Below are 25,620 nucleotides of genomic sequence, written 5' to 3'. Positions count from 1 at the left end.
GGCACCGCCCATCCAGTTGAAAATTCAGGTCTTAAAATTGACAAGGCACCGGGGCTGGAAGAGATGCATCCAAGGATTTTGAAGAAAGTGAGGGAGGAAATTGCAGGGGCCCTGGCCATAATCTTTTCAGTCTTCTCTAGACCCACAGGAGGTGTCAGAGGACTGGAAAATTGCAAACATAATGCTCTTGTTCAAAAAAAGGTTGCAAGGATCAGCCCAGCAATTACAGATCAGTCAATTTAACTCCAGTGGGGGAAGCTTCTAGAGACAATTATTCAGAATAGAATTAGTGGTCACATGGGAAAAATGTGGGTTGATTAGGAAGAGCCAGCATAGATTTCTAAAGTGGAAATCATGTTTAATTAACTTGCTGGAGTTTTTTGAAGAGGTAGCAGAGAGGGTAATGCTATAGACGTGGTGTACATGGACTTTCAAAAGACATTCGATACAGTGCCGCACAACAGACTTGAAAGAAAAGCCCTAGCTCATGGTATAAAAGGGACAGGAGCAACATGGATACAAAACTGGCTGAGTAATAGGAAACAGAGGGTAATGATCAATGGATATTTTTTGGGCTGGAGGAAGGTTTATAGTGGAGTTCCCCACGGGTCGGTATTGGGACCCTTGCTTTTCCTGTTATATATAAATGATCTAGATCTTGGTGTGCAGGGGACAATTTCAAAGTTTGTGGAAGATATGAAACTTGGAAGCATTGTAAACTGAGGAGGGCAGTATAGAACTTCAAAAGGACATAGACAAGTTGGTGGAGTTTATAGGTAGATGGCGAATGAAGTTCAATGCGAAGTGTGAGGTGACGCATTTTGGTAGGAAGAACATGAAGAGGCAATATAAAGGGGTGCAATTCTTAAGGGTGTGCAAGAGCAGAGGCACCTGGGTATATATGCACATAGATCATTGAAGGCCACAGGAAAGGTGGAGAGAGCAGTTAATAAAGCATACGGTATCCTGGGCTTTGTTAATCGGGGCATAGAGTACAAGAGCAGGGGTGTCATGGTGAGCTCGTATAAGTCACTATTTAGATCTCAGTATTGTGTACAGTTCTGGGCGCTACACTATAGGAAGGATGCGAACGCATAGGAGACAGTGCAAAAGAGGTTTACAAGAATGGTTTCAGGGATGAGACATTTCAGTTACAAAGATAGATTGGAGAGGTTGGGACTGTTCTCCTTGGAGAGGAGCAGGCTAAGAGGAAATTTGATAAAGGTGTTCAAAATAATGAGGGGGCTGGAAAGTGTAGGCAGGGTCATAAAAAGATTGAAATTGAGGGGGCACAAATTTAAAGTGATTTGCAAAAGAAGCAAACGTGATGTGAGAAAAGGCTTTTTCACACAGCGAGTAGCTCGAGTCTGGAATGCACTGCCTGGAAGTGTGGTGGAGGCAGGTTCAATTCAGGCATTCAAGAGGGCATTAGATGATTATTTAAATAGAAACAATGTTAGGAACTAGAGATAGTTTGATTTGTATTTCTGTATTTGTGTTAAGAAAGGTCAAATGGAGTTTTAGTTTTACTTTAAAAGGCTGCTTGCATTTTTAATGAGAAGTTTAAGACCCCTATAAAGTAAAAGTAATCACATGGATAGAAAGAATAGTGCTGTTGCCTAGCAACAGCGGGGGTGGGGTAGAGATAGGCAGATTATCCCACAGACATATGCACAGAACTAAAGAAACCGCAGTTTTAATTTCAATTGAAGCGAGGACTCCAGAGAGACTGGGCACTGGGAGTGGGAACTGCAGATTTCCCAAAAGAACAAAAAAAGGTCCCAAGCGGAGAGAAACCCCAAAAATCCAGGTGTGTGGGAGAGGGGAAAGTCCAAAGGACCTGAACCTGGGAAAAGGTCCTGTTAAATGAAGTTAAGGGTGAGGGACAGCGAGAAAAGGCTCCAAGCTTCACATTTAAAGTGAAAGCAGCTTGCAAGAAGTAAGAAGATTCAAAGAAACAACTGAAGGTCCGTACCAAAAATAGAATTATCTGGAAAAACTCAGCAGGTCTGGCAGCATTGGCGGAGAAGAAAAAAGTTGACGTTTCGAGTCCTCATGACCCTTCAACAGAACTGAGTAATATTAGGAGAGGGGTGAAATATAAGCTGGTTTAAAGTGGGGGGGTTGGAGGGGAGAGAAGTGATGGAGGGGATGTGGTTGTAGGGACAAGCAAGCAGTGATAGGAGCAGATAATCAAAAGATGTCACAGACAAAAGAACAAAGAGGTGTTGAAGGTGGTGATATTATCTAAACAAATGTGCTAATTAAGAATGAATGGCAGGACACACAAGGTACAGCTCTAGTGGGGGTGGGGTGGAAAGATTAACAGGGCATAAAAGGTATAGATTTAAAAATAATGGAAATAGGTGGGAAAAGAAAAATCTATATAAATTATTGGGAAAAACAAAAGGAAGGGGGAAGAAACGGAAAAGGGGTGGGGATGGAGGAGAGAGTTCAAGATCTAAAGTTGTTGAATTCAATATTCAGTCTGGAAGGCTGTAAAGTGCCTAGTCGGAAGATGAGGTGTTGTTCCTCCAGTTTGCGTTGGGCTTCACTGGAACAATGCAGCAAGCCAAGGACAGACATGTGGGCAAGAGAGCTGGGTGGAGTGTTAAAATGGCAAATGGCAGGGAGGTTTGGGTCTTTCTTGCGGACAGACTGCAGGTGTTCTGCAAAGCCGTCGCCTGGTTTGTGTTTGGTCTCGCCAATGTAGAGGAGACTGCATTGGAAGCAACGAATGCAGTAGACTAAGTTGGGGGAAATGCAAATGAAAGGCTGCTTCACTTGAAAGGAGTGTTTGGGCCCTTGGACGGTGAGAAGAGAGGAAGTAAAGGGGCAGGTGTTGCATCTTTTGTATTTGCATGGGGAGGTGCCGTAGGTGGGGGTTGAGGAGTAGGGGGTGATGGAGGAGTGGACCAGGGTATCCCAGAGGGAACGATCCCTACAGAATGCCGCCAGGGGGGTGAAGGGAAGATGTGTTTGGTGGTGGCATCATGCTGGAGTTGGTGGAAATGGCGGAGGATGATCCTTTGAATGCGGAGGCTGGGGAGGTGATAAGTGAGGACAAGGGGGACCCTATCATGTTTCTGGGAGGGAGGAGAAGGCGTGAGGGCGGATGCGCGGGAGATGGGCTGGACACAGTTGAGGGCCCTGTCAATGACCGTGGGTGGAAAACCTCGGTTAAGGAAGAAGGAGGACATTTCAGAGGAACTGTTTTTGAAGGTAGCATCATCAGGACGGAGGCGAAGGAACTGAGAGAATGGGATGGAGTCCTTACAGGAAGCGGGGTGTGAGGAGCTGTAGTCGAGGTAGCTGTGGGAGTCGGTAGGCTTGTAATGGATATTGGTGGACAGTCTATCACCAGAAATTGAGACAGAGAGGTCAAGGAAGGGAAGGGAAGTGTCAGAGATGGACCATGTGAAAATGATGGAGGGTGGAGATTGGAAGCAAAATTAATAAAATTTTTCCAGGTCCTAATGAAAGCATGAAGCAGCACCGAAGTCTGTAATTCTTTGCTATGGGCATGTGAAGCAGTGGTGTACTGTTATGGCTGAGTTGGTGAGGGAGAGTGCATGGAAGACAGCTTGAATGCATGTGGTGACCCAGGGAAGAGGAACATCAGGAGAGTTTGAAGCGCTGGAGGTGAACTCTAGTGAAAGGTGTCTGAGAGAAAACGTCAGTTGGGAGAAGATTCCAAGACGAGGTCTCGGAGAGTGGAGATTGGAAACCCTCGTGTGAAGGACGGAATTCAGTGAGACTGGTTAGCTCACAGTGTGACAAACATTTCGGGGGAGTTGAAGAGAGATCTTTGGCATCTGATTGAGGTGACATCAGTTACTTGGTTTCAGAATGTAGTGCGTCTGATCACAGGGTGCCATAGGTGTACATGGATTTTGTATTTACTGTGAACATTAAAGTATAAGATAGCTTTTATAACTTATGTTATCCTTACAAATCTGCATACATCTGTAGTGGTATAGTTGTGGGTGGAGTACTGTAATATAGTTCATATTTTCTCATTGAATAAATATTTTATTCTTTTATTAAAAGTTCATGAGCTGACTCCTGTGCCTCTGTTCAGTAGCTACTCTCCACGTATCTACAAAAACAAGTTAAATTTAGGATCTATCAAGCTGGGCTCCAGTCTGGGATCAGGCTTTCCAGTGGTAACCTCAGCTGAGATCATAACAAACAATGTGCAGAGTTATGGGGAAAAGGCAGGAGAATGACACTAAATCATAATGCTCATTTGGAGAGCCAGTGCAGACACGATAGGCCAAATGGCCTCTTTCTGCGTCATAACAATTTGCACAAATTCAAATTAACGTTAAGTAATACAGCAATGCAGAAATATGGTGCTCAAAAAATTCAAGCTTTCAGGTCAGATAATCCAAATTAGCTTTAAGCAGTATACAGTAAAACAAATGTTATGTAGTTGGCATGCACGTGTATCGGCAACGGTATACTTTTCTCCAGGATGCAATTTTAGTTAAGTTTATTCAATACCTGTGTCTGTCCCCTCTGAAATAGTGCAGATCCATGAAGAGGTTTATACATATCAACTTCACAATTGATGTTCCTAAGCGATCTTAAGTCTCTACCATCACATCTGTAATACAATGGAAAGTGTTAAACTTTTGGAGATTTGAACAACATTTCAATGTTAAAACTAAGGTTATAATATAAATTTTCTAAGGCTGTTATGAATCAGTTCTTTATATTTTTCTAATTATACTTGTCAACATTCACTTAAGTTCAGAGAATCATTTTTAACCTGTTACATGATAAAATACACAACTCCTTTCAGATAAAATCAATTTTATGCCAAGAACCCTAAAGGCTAACCTAATAATTTAGTAATGAAAGCAGCAGTTTGAAGAGAGTGGGCCTGGTACAATGTTTTATTTATTTTTATTTTAGTTTTTACAATTGTAACTTTCAACTATGGAACGTGGGTTGAAATTCAGTACAGACAAAACGATTACCTAAGATCTCATGTTACAAATTTGTACCTCCAGACAGTTTTGTTCTGTGCCAATATGAGAATTAATTTCGTAATGTCAAAGTAATAATTTGATGAACATCAAGCAACGATTAATATTCTACCTAGTTCTAGAATACTTGTTTTTCTTTTTAAATCATTCCTTTCTTTTATTTGATTTTGGGCTGTGGGCCCTAGGAATCAATCATGTAATGTGGAACTGTAGTCACGTGTAGCTCAGACCAGTAGTAGGTTTCCTTCTCCAAAGGGGTCATTAATGAATCAATTATTTTCTATATAGAAATCCAGCACATTTCCTCGCCCTGTTCCTGGTGCCAGATTTATTGAATTCGAATTTGCAACATGTCAATGCGGGATTAGCTTGCCCAGTAACATGGCCACGGGTTACCATATCTCATCACATAGGCCAGAATATTGCTGTCGGCATGTGGGGGCGGGCCCGACACGCCGATGCGCAAAATGACGCGCGATGACGTTAGGCATGTGTCCCAATGTCATCGCACACCATTTAGATATTTTGTTCGGCGGGCGTGCGCGCCGAACTGTCAATGGCCTATTAAGGCCATTAAAAAACCAATTAAATTTGTTAGCAACGCTGCCAGTCCAACCTTAAGGTTAGCAGGCAGGCAAAGAGCCCAAGTGACCTTTGCATTTTTCAGGAAAACTCATCCAAGGGCGGGATGAGGTTTCCTGAAGGGTTTATAAAATTATTAATTTTTGCACAATTTGCAAACATGTCACAGCTCATGTGACACTGTCACATGATGGGGCATGTTTAAATATTTTTTTCCTCCTTTATTAAAAAGTTTCACTCTCAACATAATCCCCCTGAGGCAGCTCCGTGCCTCATGCCTCAGGGAGATTGCTGCATTCTTTCGCATGCAAAGAGCGCAGGCTTCGACTCTCCCTCCTCCCCACCGCTCGCACAGATAGCGCTGAGCACTACCGGCTGTGCGTCATGCTAGGCAGACCTTAATTGGCCCACTCATGTAAAATGGCGGAGCGCAGCCGATCGCAGGCGGTGATCAGCTCCGCGCCTGCTCCTGCCCAGCCCACCCGACATAGGTAAGCTTCTGACCATATTGTCAGTGCTTGCTCATCATAACAAAATTTTAGCCAAGTGCAAAAGGAGGTTACCCACCAATTTATATGCAATGCCATTTTAAGATTATTTGACAGGAGATGTGTGAAATAAAATGTTCTATAGTGGCATCCCCTCTATTTTATTCATCTGAAAGGGTACCATTTTACCTCTGCTCAGTGTGTCTGCTGCTGACAAAGTCAAAAACAGGAAGTCACATTTGGCTACCTGAAGTCACAAACCTTGTGCATTAACTCACTAAATTTAACATAAATCAAATAATTACTAACTGAAAGACAAGCTAGTTATGTCAGCAGTGCAACACAATTTTTGTAACAAATGACATGAGCAATGAAGCTCCGTGTCAGAAGAACTCAATGGCAACAAATTTAGTCCTGGAGTGGATTTATAAAATGTGTTATATTGTTTGTATCACAATTGTAGCACCATTTTCAAGACATGACCATTTATGTGGCATACCATTATAATGCTTGTAAGTTGAAATGCCATATTTTAACCAGCGAAAACATCTTGCTGCTACAAAAGGGCATATACAGAGAAGTCCTGAATTGACCAGTGTAGAGTGGTGAACTGTTCCTTTTCCATTATTTTTTGCATACAAATATGCAGCAATAAAATGTATCTTAACATCCATATAAATGATTCTTTTGAACGTATTATAATGTAGTAAAATAGCTAACAATTGAAACCAAATTAGAGAAATTTGTTACCTTAGATATTCATTCATAATAATATTTCGAAAAACTTCTTTGGAAACTACATTAAATGCCTCCATTACTTCGTATGGTTCTGACTCAGAGAATTTATCTAGAAGAAAAAAGTGAACAAAATTTTGTTTTTCAGATTTAGCAACACATTATAGGGCTATTATTAGTTCAGGGAATACTTCAAAACCCATAGCTTAAAGTAGCAAAAATATTCTTTAAAAAGGAAATTGTTAATGTAAATGTTCCATTGAAATAACATGATTGCTGCTTTTAGAATTATAAAGGAATTAGATAGTGTAGACCATGGGTGGTACTTAATGGAGATGAGGTCTTTCTTGCCAACCTTAGAGCACCACATTGCCTCTTTTAGGGAAGGCCTGTTGAATTAGGTGCCAATCAGGCACTTAATTCGGCAGGCCTTCCCCAGAATCAAGGATCCTGGGGGTAGAAGTCCCATCCATTGAGAGCTGCCTTCCAATTAGAAGCCAGCAGCACTATCAAACAGCAGCAACGCTTGGGATGCAGTGGCTGCTGCCAGTATGACACCACCTAATGCCTAGTATCATCACTGGATCCCAGGCCACAGGTGAGTGATTATTAAAACAAAGTGCTGGAAAACCTCAGCAGGTCAGGCAGCATCTGTGCAGAGAGAAAAAGAGTTAATGTTTCAAGTCCAATATGGCTCTTCTTTGGAACTGAAGAGAGGTAGAAACACGATGGGTTGAAAAGGTTGAAGAGGGAATCAGGTGGAACAAAAGGGAAAGTCGGGGATAGGTTAGAAGACAATGGAGACTAAATACTAAAGATGTCATGGAACAAAAGGCAAAGCGAGTGGTTATGGTCGTGGTAAAGCAGCAAAGCTTTTGTCCAGAGTAGGTGTTCATAGCAGAATAAAGGTCAGCTCTGTCTGAAAGCAAAAACATGGGCGGTTGGGAGAGATATCAAAATTGAGGAGAGAGTTCATGGTCTGAAGTTATCGAACACAATGTTGAGTCCAGAAGGCTGTAAAGTGCCTAATCGGAAGATGAGGTGCTGTTCCTCCAGCTTGTGTTGAGCTTCAGTGGAATAATGCAGCAGGCCGATGACACAATTGTGAGCACGAGAGCAATATGGTGAATTCAAATGGCTAGCGACTGGAGGGTCAGGGTCTTGCTAGTGGACTTAGCGGAGGTGTTACGCAAAGTGGTTACCTAGTCTGCATTTGGTCTCCCCAATGTAGAGAAGACCGTATTGTGAGCAGCGAATACAGTAGACTGAATTGAAAGTAGTACAAGCAAATAGCTGCCTCACCTGAAAAGAATATTTGGGGCCTTGGACAGTGAGGAGAGGGGAGGTAAAGGGACAGGTGTTACACCCCCTGCGATTGTATGGTAAGGTGCCGTGGGAAGGGGGTGAGGTGTTGGGGGTGATAAGTGGACCAGGATGTCATGAAGTGTACGGTCCCTTTGAAATATTGACAGAGGAGGGGAGGATGTGTCTCCTAGTGGCATCATGTTGGAGATGACAGAAATGGCAGAGGATAATCCTTTGAATACGGAAGCTGGTGGGGTGGAAATGAGGAGAAGGGGAGAGTTATGGTGATTCTGGGAGGGACGGGAAGGGGCGAGGGCAGAAATGCAGGGAATGGGTCAGACACGGTTTAGGGTCCTGTCAACCACAGTGAGGGGAATCCTCTGTTCAGGAAAAAGGAAAACGTGTCGCCATTGTGAAAGGTAGCATCAGAACAGATGTGATGGACGAAAAAACTGGGAGAAGAGTATGGAGTTCTTACAGGAAGCAGGATGTAAAGAGTTGTGGCAGTGGGTGGGGTTGTAATGAATATTGGTAGAGTCTATCCCCAGAAATGGAGACAGAGGAGTCGAGGAAGGGGAAGGGAAGTGTCGGAGATGGACCATATGAACGTGAGAGAAGGGTGGAAATTTGAAGCAAAATTGATTATCTTTCCAGTTCTTGATGTGAGCAGGAAGATGCACCAAAACACTCATTGATGTACTGGAAAAAGAGTTGTGTGTGGTGGCCTGAGTATGACTGAGCAGATAAGTGACAGTGGAGGGTATTCGGGGCGGGCGGGGAGGTGGTGTTGGCTGCAAGGGCAGGGGCGGGGCGGTTTCTAGCAAGCTGCCCCCTTCTTAATGCTGGATCCCTTGATAAGGCACTGAGTGCCTTTGAAGGATGGGAAATCTCCCTCCCACGGTGTTCGCAAACAACCCGGCACGGGTTTGCTTGTTGGCTCGCCGCATGTCAAAATCCCTCACCCGGTGGGTTAATATCAGCATTAGCAGGATGAGGCCCTAAAGAGGGCATTAATCGCCATCGAGGGGCCTTCCCACCATGGACATGGAGGTGGGAGAACGGCAGGGTCCCTACCTGCCATCCTCCCACATGATTAAATGCCTACCAAACTTGCCAAGCGGGAGGGCATTAAATTCCATCCCGTGTCAATCTATGGCATCTTGTAGAACTGGTGGACAGGTCTTGCACTCCACCGGGTGTTAAATTCAAAACTAATCAGTTGGAACAATTTACCAATAAGTGAGTTATCAAATTATGGAACAGGCTTCTTGGGGAGACAGTGGAAGCAGAATTGATTCATTCAAATACAAATTAGATAGATTTCTTTCAGGAAATAATATTTTGGGATATAGTATATGAGTAATAAGAGACATGACATGTGGCAAGTGTAGCATGCTTAGAAGGAACAGGTGACTTAGGACTTATTATTTCCAAATCTGCCCACTCCTGGGTTTATTTTTAAATTTGTTCTTGGGATGTGTGCATTGCTGGCAAGGCCAGCATTCATTGCCTATCCCTAGTTGCCCTTGAGCAGGTGGTGGTGAGCCAACTACAACGGAGTGGCTTGATAGGCCATTGCAGAGAGGAGTTAAGACTTAACCATGTTGGTCTGGAGCCACATGTACAGTTAAGATGGAAGATTTCCTCCATGCAGGAGATTAGTGAACCAGATGGGGTTTTATGACAATCTGATAGGTTCATAGTCATTATTAACGAGACTGATATTTTATTCCAGATATTGAATTTAAATGCCCCTAACTGTTGCAGTAGGATTTGAACTCATATCTCCAGTGCATTCGTGTGGGCCTCTGGATTACTTGTCCAGTAACATTACCACTTTACCGCCCCCAGTCCTCATATCATGTTTGGGTCTGTTGCAGACTATTTGATGTAGCCTGATTGCTACAATTGGTCAATATTCCATTATCATGTCATGCAGTTACCATGGTAGCCTGCCTAGAAAGGTAGAAGACGAACTAGATTGGACTTTGTTATTTTACATCTGGCAATTCCTACGCTTCAACCTTATTTCAACAGTATTGTTGAATTGACCTCTACTACTAAAAATTATGCCACCAATCTTTTAGTGGATGTAAATTAATCTAAATATTGACTGCAGCTGATCAAGAAGGCAGCTCACTTTCTTGAGGGCAATTAAGGATAGACAAAAATTACTGGCCTAGCCAGCAATGCCTACATCCCGTAAATGAATAGCAAAAAAAGGATCAAATGGCCTCTGATTGAGAATGTTTTCAGCAGCCTGAATAGACAATTCAGTGATTGCTGGGCTGAGATCTAGTTGAAGCTTTTAAATAAAACATTGTGCAGCAATTGTCTTTTTAAATGCTAAAATTGTGCTCAATAAATTGTCGGCTTTTTTGATTACAAGCATAGAGGTAATTAACATTCTATACAATAAATATGTAAATCATACCTCTTAACTGTTCTTCTGTCTCAAGCCTGATTTTATTAATGGCATCATCTCTTGAAACCTTAATCATAAAGTAAAATCATTATAACTTATAAAGCCCAAGTTAGATTGCAACAAATCACACTAATCATTGCCCATGAAGAGTGACTCACTTTGCCATGAGTGAAATCTGAAAATACTCCACGGATCTTCTCAGAAGCAAGCCTGAAGAATAGAAGCAAATTATTTTGCAGCTTCTACTATAACATTTCATTGGATGATAAACTTCACAATAGGCTTATTTTTAATTAGGATACACTGTTATGATCCTGGAAGTGGCCTCCCTGTGCTTTTGGTACAATCTGATTAGGGACCAGTAACTTTTTGTTTAAAGTAGCCAAAGTTCAAGAGCCAAGTCACTTGCCAAGAGAATAAAGCCATAAGATTCCACAGTTTTTGAACAAACAAAATAAAATTTACTATACAAGGTCAGAAAGATAAAATAATTTACAATATCTATCTTATACTCTTAACATTCAGGGTTAATATGAGATAAATGTGAATTAACAGGCAAACTGTGATCTACACCACATTAAATGGCAGATGGGCCAAGGCAGATCCCACGGATTTCTCAGCAACCCACCCAAACGTCAGTGTTTCGTGAGTTACAAAATCTCATTAAACTGTCTCCCCAGTGAAGAACTTCAAATCTTCACTCTTCCCTTTCAAAGATCTCGCCTTGGAATTCTCTCCAAATGCTGCTCCAGCTCAGACTGCCTTAATGATGGCTCACCTCACAGGGTTTCAATCATGTGTCCCGAATTTTGTTCCCCTGCATTCCCAAGTTTGCGCTCCAGCACCAACTCACAAGCACATCTTCATCCCTTCAGCCATGCTGAGCAGATATGTCACCAGTGAAACTTGCATTTGGGTAACATTTTGAATAATAACTATAGGTATTCTTTGCCTCCTCTCCATGAATATTATTTATTAGTCTTTTATGCTTACCCATAAATCTACTCATTAATGTTTGGAATGGATTCGGTCGACCTTTTGTAGTTCTGTATATTCACTTTTATCGGTTGGATGTATGCTCCAAAGGTTTACCTTTCCCTCAACAGCCTGCAGCATGGAATCACCAACATTCTCAGATCTCCAGGGCTTCTCCAGAGCCCTCATTACTTGAAGCCTGTCAACCACGGCCCTTTTACTGCTTGATGCCTCTTCCTTTGCTCCTCTGCCCGGTGTTTCCTTCCCGTGATCTCCTCCTCCTGGTAGCTTCTTCCCGGTTCTCTCTCTCTGGGACCTCACATTGGATTCCCCCTTCGGGGCCTCTCCCTTTCCCTTGTCTGGGACTCCACTCTGCTATGGCACCCGACTCCTGGGTCCCGTGATCAGGTTTTCATGCTGTTTCTTTTTCATGCAGGTGACTTGAGAACTTAACCTGGCCTAAAGAACTCTAAAACACTGGAGTGCGCATGCACAGCCCACTCCCAACCTGTGCAACTTCCTGAGGCTTGTCGAGAATTGTTAGTTCCTGACCTCCTCCCAATGACAAGGTTAAGTTTGGATCTCTTAAAAACACATGTAAAAGGGACAATGGAGTATGTGCTCACTTAGCAAAATTTTAAGTTAATTTCCTCCACACTACATAGACAACAGTTAAGAACTGCTTAAAAATACTTAGCATTCAAATCAGAGAGAGGTTTATGAAAATACAGATTGCAATAGAAGGGTTGTGGTGGTGATCTATTGGGTCCATTCTATATTTGAAATGGCCATCAATTACAGCCTGAGAACTGCTAAACAGATTTTATTATTCAGGCTTAAAAAAAATCAAATATTTTAAATTTTGGACAAGCCAGATCCAAACTTTTTGGCATTAATGGACAATAGACTTGTCTACCAACATCAAAAATAACCTTTATTAATATAAATAAAAACTCAGGTTATGCTACATTGTACTAAGTTACATTCCTATATTATAAACTTTTCATCTTGCACTCATCAGGAGACTTCACAAGAATAACAAAATAAGGGGAAAAACATATTTTCCCCTTATATTGGCATTCTTGCAAAGTGTCCTGATGAGTGCATGAATAAAAGCTTAGACATATCTTTTTTGTCAGCAATACTCAAGTTCTGTACTACCAAACAACTATTTATATTGTAAACATTTAAACTTTATAGACCTGTTAGGAAGGCTGCATAAATTCAACTGATAAAAGTGAAAATACAGAACTACAAAATGTCAACTGAATCAGTTTCAAATATTAATGAGTAGATTTATGGATAAGCATAAAAGATTAATGCATAATATTTATGGAGAGGAGGCAAAAGAATGCACTATATAGTTACTATTCAAAATGTTGTCCACATGCAGGTTTCACTGGTGACATATTTTTGGTTAAAAGAAAATCATATACGAAGATCACTGTCTCTCTTGTTTTTAAGCTAAACATTTTATTTAAATAATTCTTGCATAAACAATAAGCGCAATAACATGGAGACCAGCTGTGTTGTTGAACCTATCAGTGTGTTGGAGATGGATTCACATCAGATAGTTAACAACCTACAGCAGTTAAACAATTTTCTCAATTCAAGCATACAGCTGTTTTTTTGAGTATATGTGCTATATCTCTTCCTGATTACTTTCTCACTCCCTCATTGATCTCTGAGTCACATACTAACATATCCTACTATCAGGGCTTCTTTATCCAACTGGTAGGAGATATGCAAGAGTGACCGACTGACAACTCTCCCTCTTTCATTGCTTCTATGTTCAGGGGAGCAATCTTTTGGATAGATCTTCAAGTATCAACAGCAGGACCTACAAGAAACATATATACATCCACAAATTTGCCCATGGGTTAAGGTGGTCTGATCCAGGAAAGTGAATGCGCAAGTTACTCTGTGTAATTGTACCCAGGATCTTAGGACTGTAGTGAGGCCCAGCAGCATTTATAAACACACTGTATCCGCCAACTCGAAGGCATCTTTGCTCATGAACTATTGTATGTAAAAGCAGATATGAATGTTCCTTCTTTCTATGGTAAGACATCTGGTCAGTACTTGGAACTTCTCTGGGGAGAAGTATCAGGGATTTCTCGCACAAACCCAGAAGCCACCAATCCATAGTTCGAGTTGCAGCACCATCATGACATTCTGCTCAAGTGTTACATTCACTCCTCTAAACCAGCTCTTCCAAAGATGCGCACAAAATATAAATGGAAGCCGAGTCCTCCATAAAAATAAAAACAATAGATTTGCAAAAGACCGTTAAAAATTAAATCATAAATTTCCTTTTTTAAAATATAAAGTGGTGCAAATAATTACTTTCTGTTTTCAAGCCCATAATTCAAGACCATATTCTTGAGTCATGAGGAAATGGAACACAATGAATATGATTGCACCTTCTAGAAAATATTAATGATTTCACACTTGACAGTTCTTAGCAGTATATGGTGCTTCAGGTTGGACAGTCACTCAGGAGTAACGGTCAGAGCATTCCTTAGCTTGCGTGAAAGACCCTTACAACTTGTGTCTGCGATTCTGTGGATACAGGTTATTCACATTCATGGAAGAGTTGCAATTCTCTGTCATCAACTGAAAACCCCAGAACTTACTGTCTTGCATATTCCACTATTTCTGTGGAAGGAGTAAACATCTTCTGAGGTGTCCTTTTGGAATTCCCGTGCTCATGTGCTAGCTGCTGAATGGCCAGTATGACTTGTTGCGTGTGCTTGACGCCCACTTTGATAGCATGACAAAAGTCCTGTTGCATCACATTTTCTGCTGCTGCGTCCATCATGACTAGTAAAAAAACAAATTGAAACTTTATTTGATTTATGTATTGGATGAGGTCATAATGACTACTTATGAAATATCTTTATTTCTTCTAACTTGTTTTTAAAATTCTTTGATGTATCGAACACTATTGCCAATATATAAGTATAATAGGATTCAAATAAAAGTTTAAGCAGTCAAAACTGAACAAACGAATTGAGCTCTGCATGGTAGAGAGTCAAAGTATTTTGGCGAGCCTTTGCAGGACTTTAAAACAAAATGAACAATTGTATTCTAACATTATGCACTGACGATTAAAAGAGAGGCATATTATCTAAATGATGAGAGATTGAAGAGCTCCGAGATGCAGAAGGATCTGTGTATCTTAGCGTATGAATTGCAAAAGGCTAGTATGCAGCAAGTAATTAGGAAAGCTAATAGAATGTAATCATTTATTGCAAGGGGAATTGAAAACAAAAGTAGGGTGGTTATGCTTCAGTTATACAGGGCGCTAGTGAGACCAAATCTGGAGTACTGTGTACAGTATTGGTCACCTTATTTAAGGAACGATGTAAATGAGTTGGAAGCAGTTCAGAAATGGTTTACCAGACTAATAGCTGAATAGCAGGTTGTCTTATGAGGAAAGGTTGGACAGGCTGGGCTTGTATCCACTGGAGTTTAGAAGTGTAAGAGGCGACTTGATTGAAACATATAAGATCCTGAGGGGACTAATAGGGTGGATGTGGAGAGGATGTTTCCTCTTGTGGGAGAATCTAGAACTAGGGGTCACTGTTTAAGAATAAGGGGTTGACCATTTAAAATGAAGATGAGGCGAAATTTTTTCTCTCAGAGGGTTGTGAGTCTTTGGAACTCTCTTCCTGAAAAGGTGGTGGAAGCAGAGTCTTTGAATATTTTTAAGGCAGAGGTGGATAGATTCTTGGTAAGCAAGGGGGTGATAGGTTAATCGGGTGTAGGAGGCATGCAGGTTTGAGGTTACTGTCATATCAGCCATGATCTTATTAAATGGCGGAGCAGGCACGAGGGGCCGAATGGCCTATTCCCGCTCCATGTTCATATGCACGATGTGCCCCAAAACATTTCCTGCATGCAGGGTTCTTAAGCATGTCAGAATAGTGTATATAGTCAATGGCATACTGCACAATTGATAACATTTTTAGATTTATTTATGCTACCATTCCACCATGCATCTTTCCTATGACTGAATAGAAGGACAATATGTTCCCTCTCCTCCACCAATGAGAAAATTGAGTCAAATCTAGAAGCTATAAAATCCAGTTGATTTGCCCACTGATCTTTCTTAATTTCTTCTATGAAGAAAACAAATAATCTCCCCAAAAATGTGGGACAGATTTGGAATTTATCATGTAGAAAAACATGACTCTGTAGCACATTATGTTAGTGCATAAATGCTCTACACTATTCTAGTTCAGGATAGTTCTGATTAGGACCAATTTTAAACTGCACAAATATTACAACACTACCTAGCAATTTTTCTTGTGTACAATATTTGTAATTAAAACCCTTTCCTCACTTTATGTAACAAAATAGTACATTTAAAAGAAATAATTAACATTACAAACTGATACACAGAAATTGAATAATTTCATTGTGATGCCATATTTTCTAATTTTTAAAAAACTATATTAAATACCATAAAATGCAACCTCAAATCTCTGACCTGCCATCAGGACTTTCAAAAGAGAACATTAAATTTTGAAGTAGTTAGAAAACCTAAAAAAGGGCAATTATTTTACTGCATAAACTATTTTTATTAGCAAACTGGAGAAGATCAAATGCTTACCAACTTGGCTCTGAGGTCCACCAGCCAGCACCAGGTTTAAAGTGCTTAATGCCATCTCTTTTCGAGTTGGGTTAATTACAACCTGTCCATCCACAAGACCAACTCTTACAGCACCTACACGAGGTGTTGCAGAATACAGTGTCACTTTTAAATAACTCACTGTGGATATTATGCACAAAGCAAAATGAATAGTAATGGTAACAAATGCTGATACAGTATTGATGAAAATTATTAGTAAAGTAAATATTTCAGTGAATGCATATTAGTTTGTTGCAAGAGTGTCATTTTCCAAGCAGCTATATTAATAGCTGATAATTGTTGGCTTGACAACATTAAAAAAAAAAATCACACAGGAACTTGAAATCCAAATTCATAGACATAACTGCACAGGAGAAGGCCATTTGGCCCATCAAGTCCATGCTAGCTCTCATAGAACAATCTAATTAGTCCCTTCTCCCATTCTATTCCTGTGACCCTACAAGTTTATTTCCCTCAAATGTCCATTCAATTCCCTTTTGAAATCATTCATCTCCGCTTCCACCACCCTCACATGCAGCAAGTTTCAGGTCATTACCAATCACTGTGTAAAAAAGTTCTTCCTCACATCCCTTTGGGCATCTGTTGCCTAAAACCTTAAATGTTTGTCCGTTAGTCCTATACCATCAGCTAATGTGAACAACTTTTCTTTGTCTACTTATCTAACCCTGTCATAATCTTGTAGGCCTCTGTCAACTCTCCCTCAATCTCCTTTGTTCCACGGACAACAACCCCAGCTCCTCCAGCCTAACCTTGTAGCTAAAATCTCTCATCTATGGAATCATTCTGGGAAATCTCCTCTATACCTTCTCAACACCCCTCACACCCTCCCTCAAGTGTGGTGAGCAGAACTGGATGCAGTACTATAGTTGTGGTCTAGCCAGAGCTTTATAAAGGTGCAGCCATAACTTTCTCTGCTTTGGTACTCAAATTCTATTTATGAAGCCAAAGATCTCATGCTTTGCTAATTACTCTCTCTATATGTCCTGTCACCTTCAAAGATCCATGCACATGAATCGCCAGGTCTCCCTGTCCCTGTACACTTTAGAACTGTACCATTTAGTTAACATTACTTCCCCCTATTCCTTCTGTAAAGTGCATCTCCTCATACTTCCCTGCATTAAATTGCACCTGCCGCTTGTTTGCCCATTCTGCTAACCAATATGTCCTGTTGCAGTCGACTGGTATTGTGCCACGTTTCCAAGTTTGGTATCATCGGAAAATTTTGAAATTTTACTCTATATTCCAATATCCAAGTAATATATATTTATCAAAAAAAGCAATTGTATCAGCCCTGAACCTTGGGGAACATCACTATCTACCATTCTCCAGTCTGAAAAACAACCATTTACCACGTTAACTCTGTTTCTTTCTCCACAGATGCTGTCAGACCTGCCGAATTCTTCCAGCGTTTTCTGTTTTTATAACTATTTACCGTGACTTACTGTCATTTGTCCTATGTTAACTTTTTGTCCTCCTATTCCATGGGCCTTAATTTTGTTAATGATAATATCGCTTTATTGCGGTACTTTGTCAAACATTTTCTTAAAATGCAGACAGATAACATCCATTAATTTCCCTTCACCAACCTTCTCTCTTGCTTTATCAAAAAATTCAATTAGATTACTCGAGCCTTTTAAGTTGGTTCTCCTCAATTAACTCAAACCTCTGCAAGCGCCTGTTGATTTCCCCCCACCCCCCGCCATTTATCACTTCTAAAATCTAACCCAACACAGATGTTAAGCTGATTGGCCGACAGTTACTAGGAATGTCTCTATATCATTTCTGGTTGTGGTGGTCCAGAGATTACTATCTTCAAGTTCCTACATTTTAAAACTTCCTCTCCAGCTCCTAAAAATCTGACAGTAGGACCTCAATATCAGCTTGCCCTTTGCCGTTGGTAATGATATGTACCAGAACTTCAGGTTCACTCCCTCCTCCCTGCATAATATTCTGCACCCTCTCCGTGATGTCCTTTACTTTGCATCAGGGTGGCAACACGCTATGTATTCAACTAGCTTTCCAAGAAAGGAGAAAGCGTTTTATTTATTATTTCCTCATTATTTTAGTTTTGTTTGTTGAGAAAATGGATTTACCAGCTGATAGCAAAACTCTACCAACATTGTATTCAATTGGCTATCAGATAAATGATCTGAAGAACTATATTCTGTACTCCATTTGGACAATTTGCAAACCTTCCTTCACAGGTAGCTGATGATGAGGCATGGAATTTGGCTCCTGGGGTAAATGCAAACATTAAGCAGCACCCTACCATTTTATTCCACAGCATGCAGGTGCATCCATAAGGTATTCCATATTAACCATGCAGGTTGACTTCAGATATCCCTGCTTAAAAGATTACCCACCTATGGGACCATTCCACGGTATGTCGGACAATGCCAAGGCTGCAGAGGCTGTTGAAACAGAATGGAAGAAGTTTGAGCATGGCAAATCTGGTGTGTATGAAGAAACAGTAGTGCAAGTGGTCACAACAAAAAAAACCCTACTGGCTGTATTAAAATTCAAATGAAAACAAACAACTAATCATTCATATTTCAGTGCTTTCATCAAAGCTGCTGTAAAAAAATGAAAAACAGTGCAATTCTCTCTTCAAAACTTGGAGTATGACTACAGAGGTTATTTTTGTTTTATAACCTTAGTACTGGTGGAGCTGGTGAGAAATTTGAAGTGAAGAATTACTAAAAGAGGGGTTGAGTTTTTATTCTGAGCACAATCAATGATTCCAGCACAAATTGTGTCTTTTATGAAAAGTTTCCATTCAAACTCATTTGCACATAAGCTAACAAAGAATCTGACATAAACCTGCGTGATTGAGCTGGGTTTTAAATTGTAATTTAAAAAAAATTGCTTTAAAAATATTCTGTGATACATTTAAGTGTGATAACCTGGTAAAGTTAAAGTAATTCCACTGAAAATGTGTTAATCACAAAAAATAAGCATTTAAAATCATAGTTTAAATTCATCACCTCTGACTAACCCAATTTTAAATTAATGAAAGTGACTCTTAAAAATATACAAAACTATTTTCTAGTTAGATTTGGGTAAAGTTGAGCTGCATTGAATTCAATTTGCTCTTAAAATGTTGCTATTGTTTTCTGCTGGCCATGGCAATATCGGGCAAATCGTGCTGATAAAAAAAGTCCAGGTCAGGGTGTTTTGTTGCAACTTTAAAGCATATTGACTGAAGTGTGATTTTCCCAATCAGATATTAGTACCGACACTGAAATTCAAGATCTGAAACTCCAATGGTAAGTGCCCAAGCAGGTTCAGATTTTTGTTTAAAAAGTCTTTGTACGAACAAGTTACTTACAATGTTTCACATTAAAACTTGAGAAAATAGGGTCAATTTTCTTCTGTAAACTAGTCGGCTGGCAAAATTCAGTTAACTGAACTTAAATTATGCCTTTCATGAGAACTCATCCCTGCTTCCAAAGAAAGCCACAGCCTTAACTACTATACCCGCAGGGCTATTGTAATGTAGTGCTATTATTCAAAAAAGATAACCAGTGTATATAGGAGAGTTTTAAATGCAAAATGGAGACCTAATAGTGGCCCAAGGCATCCACAATTAATAAAATTGATTGCTAACCAAGTGACCAGCATACAAATGATTGATGTATCAATACAAAAGAAACAGAAAATCTGTTTATCTTATATTTCATAAAATATTAAGGCTGTTTTTTTTCCCCCCACCGGGCTCAAAACTATGAAACCTTTTACCTCCCTCAGTCTTTCCCTCTTCCTACAACCTTTAGGTTTTGGTTGGCATCCCTGAATCACTTCTTCCTGCTTTACCTCATCTTCTCTTTTACATCTTGGTGGTATCCTGCACTGTGGGCCTTGGCCCTTTATTTATATTAAGAAATCTAGATAAAGAAAGGACAGTAAATGTGGGGGGAAAAAAATAAATAATTAAAACGAACTTGAACTGGGTAATACAATTAATTATACCAATGTTTTTCTCTGTTCTGGGTCACAGGATGAATTTTCTTTATGGTGTAAGAGTTCTAAGTGTGTATTACAGCACAAAAACAGGCTATTTTACTCAGCAGGTCTATGGCCAGTGCTTATGTTCCATACAGCCCTTCTCCAACCTTACGTCACCGTAACCTAATAACATATGCTTCTATTGCTTTTCCTTCATGTATTTATCCAGCTTCCTCTTAAATGTATCTATGCTTTTCACCTCAACAACTCTATGTAAGTTCAACATTTTCAGCACCGTACCAAACTATACCAAGATCTTAGTGTTTGCAAGTTCATTGCACAAAATCTGATATACATTAAAATTGCTGTGGATTGTAATACTTCATTTCAAATTGCTTTGATAGATCTTGACGTATGAGTTTTTAAAGGAAAAGCCTTCAACATCCAACTGCCTCATCAGTGATGCATATAGGGTGGTAAGATCCTGTCACCAAGCATCAGCTTTAGTACTCCTTACTGTTAGTGTTTTGGCCCCAAGGGTCACTCACTATGCACTTCCAGCACAGAAACATTGGCTGATAGTACAGGAATGCTAGTTTTAACCATGGGTTCAGCATTCCTATTTCTGAGTAGTTTGTTTAACAATCCTTCCCCATCTAAACAATAACAAATGCAAGTAACTACTCCAAGGTACATTCTTACTTACCTCCATTTATTGCAAGTATGTCAGGATCATTGACACCATCCACTGCGAGGAGGTTACAAACAATCTGACACAAAGAAAGAAACATGAACATTTACATACTAAAATCTCTGAGTGTAAATGTTTCTGAAAACAAATGTTTATGCTTTGTACATGCAACAGTAGGCAATTCCAAGAATTGCATAAAAAATACTTCAGATACGCATTTCAGTGGTTTAAAATGCCATCTAAAGAATTTGTGCAACTGTGATTAAGTTCGTTATTGTCATTTAATACAAAAGTTTGGAAGTTCCCTCAAAAGATTTTTTCTTAAAAAGGAACTTTCCTTCAACTGAAACAGTTCTGTGGCAACTTTGTGATGTGGAACAACTTTAGTTAATCCATTAAATGGGGTAGTGTGACATACATATTACAAGAGCATTGAAGACTATTTTAAAATGATTTGAGTCATAGGTTATTGAATTGGACTGGAATTTATACAGTTTCAAGGACTACTGTAGAATACAGATCAAAAAAGAGTGAAAGTTTCTTGGTAGGAATCAGAATTCTTGGATACAGACATTGAAGGTCTTAAATACATACAATTTCTCATTGGAAGACAGACACTGGCAAGGGCAAAGATGGTTTGTAGTCAGGTCCCCGAGTTACGGGAGAGGGAGGAGGAAGTATTACAAGGTTTGTCAGAAACTGGGCAACAATGGCATTTGAATCTTGTGTGGGTGGGGGGGGTTCTATTTGTTCCTTTAAATGTTGGGCTAGCGGAGATGTGTGTAGGAAGGGAATTCACATCGTAAGGTCCAGCCAGCACATCGCTTGCTGTTGGCACATAGTTCCTATGTGTACTGTTGTTGAAGAGGGATGGGAGGTATTAACGGAATAATATTTCGGCACAGACTAGAAGGGCCGAATGGCCTGTTTTCTGTGCTGTAGTATTCTATGGTGTTAAGGGTTAAGATGTTGCTTCTTCTCACTTTTTGGAGTGAATGCTAAGTGAATCTTCATGTGTTGGGGGTTCACTTGCCCTGCTGGTAATAAACTTTTCAGTCTAATTTACTTGGTTTGGGTGATCTTCAGAACTTCGCTCAAAGATGGAGGGAAGACAACAATATTTTGTTTGTAAGTGTTCTTTTGGTCCCAGTGCTAGCAATATTTGTACGATTGAATGGTAGAATTTACAGAGTTTATGTAGGATTAATTATGTACTGCATTTGGTCTACTCTCTAGGATAAATCTGTATTATATATTCGAAAAATAGCTAAGAAAATCTAAGGATATATAGAGAATATTTTTATAAATATGCTAAACATCCTTAAATATTCAAAAGAATCACTAATGAAGTGCCAAAGACCAAGTTAAAAATGAATAACTACACTACAAATTCTCGATTACCATAGTGGTAAATTGTGTTAATTTTAAATATTCTATTTACTTTTCTAACTATAAGCAATGTCTGCAACTACATGAGCTTCATGTACAATTGTGTAGTTGTAATAAGGTTTCACTAACATTAACTAATGAGTCTAATGTCATGGCTTAAAAATTATACCAATTTGTCTTACAACATTTATTTCCTAGTCAAGAAAGATACTTCAACTAAAACACGCAGGTAAAATGCAAAAATTGACAAATGTGTAGTGTCAGGTTCCAGTATATTATGGACTTTCAGTCAATGCTTTACATGTCTAAAATCCACAAAAGCCTACAAAAAGATAGCTATCTTAGGATCACCAGACTTCTCTTGCAAATTGAAATACTCCCCTGTCTCAAGAGGGAACAAAAGGAACTTTCCAGACTGATGTTGACTCAATATCTTTCCTTGACACTAATTCAAAAGGGTAATTTCAAATTGAATAGGACAGTCAGATACAAAGGCACTATCTGTTTCAAACTCTCAAGGCATTAAAGTCATCACACAGATGCATAATCAACCTAGCCACCCACCTTATCTGGAAAAGGACTTTGGACTTGTGACAGGTCACATGGTAAGACAGCCATTGTTGTTGCCTGCTTTTAAAACAACAAGAAGTTGTTCTGGATGGAAATCCATCTGACAGCCATCGAACCAGCTGCGCATCAACTAAGCAGCCAAGGTAATAAACAACCATACCTTGAGAGTGGGAGAAGGACGCTCCCCAACTTGTTCAAACTTCAAGTTCACTTGAGAACCAACCTCCTGGAAAGATGACTACAAGAGGCTTTGTAGCTTACTGAAAATCTTCTGCCTTTTAAGACCTTCACTTCAACCAAAGCGTCAACTCAACTAAGAAACTACAGGCCTGACACAAATGAGACTGAGACAATTGTAACTGTACTATTTTTTTCCTCATCTGCATCTAATCTCTGTGAATGATAGCATTGGTGAGATGAGTGACTGAGACACTGCATTTTTTTAAACCTCCAGGGCAAATATGTGATAATAAATCACCTTCCTTATTTTTAAATTCACAAAAAAATTGCTGTCGGGATTATTTAAATTGGGACAATCATTCTGAGGTTAAGAGAACACACACCCCTCACATACAAAACACATAGATCACGGGCAGTACGAAAACACAAATTCTGCCTGTGACAGTTCAAAGTAGTTTATTCTAAAAATATGACAAAATTATTCGTTTTATCCATAACTTACCTGTGTATCATAAAAGTAGCCTGAAGGAAATAGTGGTCTGATTGAACGGTCTGAAGAATGCAACAGAAAACAAATAACTGGCATTGTGCTCAATATCGTAAATTAAGGCAGCCTTGAAAAAAATCTTACATTTGGTCCTATGTTCCACCTTCCCAAGCCTTCATGGTTTTCCTTCAACTGGGTAAATGTGGGAATATAGCCTGGACTGTGCCCAAGACTTCATTAACTGCTACAGTAAGTGCTGCCCTGTATCTGCTGTTAGGAGGCACCTTGCAGCAGCTTTCTATGTTAATTTTTCTCTGCTCAAAAGCACTAACCAAGAACATAAAAGCTAATCCATGGAGAGCAATTAACTGTTAGGTAGCTAAAAGTGCAACCTAAAAAAAAAAAAATTGGATTGAACTAAGTCCACAAAATGTACCTACCAAATTTCAGTAACACAAAGTGGTTCAATATTTATAAATATTTTCACTTGGAAAATGAAGCATTAGAAATTCAAACATTTCAAAAGATATTTTTCTATAAAACATTCATCCTTACAGTCAATAGATGCAAAAATGTAAAATTGTTGCTGTAAGTACAATCTATTTGTAGAAATGCACTTGAAAATATTGCTGCAATAAGCCTACTCTACATTAGATAATCTTACCAATTACTCTGCTCGTCAAAATCTCATTATCCGTGTAGCCTATTTCTCTTCGTAAGTAGGTTGTTGGTATTCTTCCTGCCGCAGCAGCTTTCTGACGGTAATCAACCTGATAAGAAAGGTTTGTTAGTTTCCAGCAGATTTTACAATATCAATTAAATACAACATATTATGAAAAACTTACCACCAATGGCATAAATTGGGATGAAGTAGGCTTTGTTTTACTGACAGCCGTAACCATCACCGATGTCTCCCCTAGCTTCATAGTGAGAAGGAGAAAATCAACAACATATAACTCAAAAGCTTTTCTAAATTGTCAGTTTAGCACACAAATATTAACAAATGTCGGTTAGAGACTCCTTTCAAGCTTCACATTAATTTAAATTTCTCTCAATTTTATTGCCAATTATTTGCTTTTACTTGTTCTTAAATGTTATGGACTGCAAAAATTGCTGGTTCTTGGCCATCAGACATCTGAGTTCACACTTGGACAAGTTGGTACAATAACCTTCATCAATCAGCTCAGCTGAGCACTCAGTTGCAATAACGAGTAATGGGCTTGAACCTATAGCCGCCTTTTTGGGAGGCAGACACTTCGCTAATGGATCTCTAACCACAACCTTGCATGATGCCTTTATAAATTCCAGTCTATTATGGAAATTGTGGCATCCCAGCTGACACAGCAGCACAGTCCCCAACAGAACAGTTCCTTAAGCCAGCCATTGATGCTCAGATGAAGGCCTGAGGTTCCAGGCCCACCATTACCTTTTCAGGGTACTCAGGATGTGCAATAATTGCAGCCTTGCCAACAGTGCCCACATCCCGAGAAGAAATGAAAGAAAAATGAGCAAATCGTGACATCGTAGATCTCTGTCTTTTAACCAATCAGTTATACATATAAACAAGTTAAAAATCTACTCTTACATAACCTTTCTTGACCCAAGGTATGGGGGAGGATGCTAATTAAAACAAAGGATAATAATTATCCTGTTGAGCTTTTCCAGGTATTTTTATTTTTGTAAAGGATAATAATTATCACTAAAAGTTGTGGCTCTATTTCTAGACAGATAGAATTGAAAAGTAGAGAAGTCATGCTAAATCTGTACAGAACTTTGATTAGACCAAACATAGAGTACTGTGCGCTGTTCTGGTCACCATATTATAAATAGGATATAGAAGCAGTGAAGAGGGTACAAAGATGATTTACAATGATACCAAAATTGCATGGGTTTACATATCAGGAAAGGATTGGCAGGCTGGCTTTTCTCTCTCTTGAAAAAAGGCTGAGGCGGTGACCTAATAAAGGTTTTTAAAATTATGCAAGATTTTGCTAGGGTATATACAGAGAGAGTGTTTCCTCTTGTGGAAATGAGTATAACCTGAGGCCATCAATGTAAGATAGTCACCAAGGAATCCAATAGGGAATTTGGAAGAAATGTCTTCTGAAAGAGTGGCAAGAATGTAAATTTGCTACCATAGGGAGAGATTGAAGCTAATAGCATAGATGCATGTAAGGGGAAACTAGGCAAATGTATG

General features: G+C 39.6%; 1 protein-coding gene across 2 annotated transcripts in view; it reads right to left on the bottom strand.

The window, feature by feature from the left end:
• The window catches only part of LOC121275395 (polyribonucleotide nucleotidyltransferase 1, mitochondrial), a 94,121-nt gene that overhangs the window by 56,262 nt on the left and 12,239 nt on the right, over window positions 1–25,620 (bottom strand). Inside the window, exons 3-13 of one of the 2 annotated variants that reach the window (XM_041182951.1) lie at window positions 24,269–24,343; window positions 24,088–24,193; window positions 23,439–23,488; window positions 20,813–20,876; window positions 18,525–18,572; window positions 16,123–16,236; window positions 14,141–14,327; window positions 10,688–10,739; window positions 10,539–10,596; window positions 6,815–6,911; window positions 4,507–4,609 (exon numbers count right to left, since the gene is read on the bottom strand). In XM_041182951.1, coding sequence (XP_041038885.1) covers window positions 4,507–4,609; window positions 6,815–6,911; window positions 10,539–10,596; window positions 10,688–10,739; window positions 14,141–14,327; window positions 16,123–16,236; window positions 18,525–18,572; window positions 20,813–20,876; window positions 23,439–23,488; window positions 24,088–24,193; window positions 24,269–24,343 — 954 coding nt within the window. The remainder of the gene's footprint in view (window positions 1–4,506; window positions 4,610–6,814; window positions 6,912–10,538; window positions 10,597–10,687; window positions 10,740–14,140; window positions 14,328–16,122; window positions 16,237–18,524; window positions 18,573–20,812; window positions 20,877–23,438; window positions 23,489–24,087; window positions 24,194–24,268; window positions 24,344–25,620) is intronic. The other variant, XM_041182952.1, reaches the window with a different exon arrangement.

Source organism: Carcharodon carcharias, chromosome 2 (assembly GCF_017639515.1).
Source record: "Carcharodon carcharias isolate sCarCar2 chromosome 2, sCarCar2.pri, whole genome shotgun sequence".
Taxonomy (NCBI): domain Eukaryota; kingdom Metazoa; phylum Chordata; class Chondrichthyes; order Lamniformes; family Lamnidae; genus Carcharodon; species Carcharodon carcharias.
Note: the sequence above shows the minus strand (reverse complement) of the source record. Positions and strands in the feature narration are given on the sequence as shown.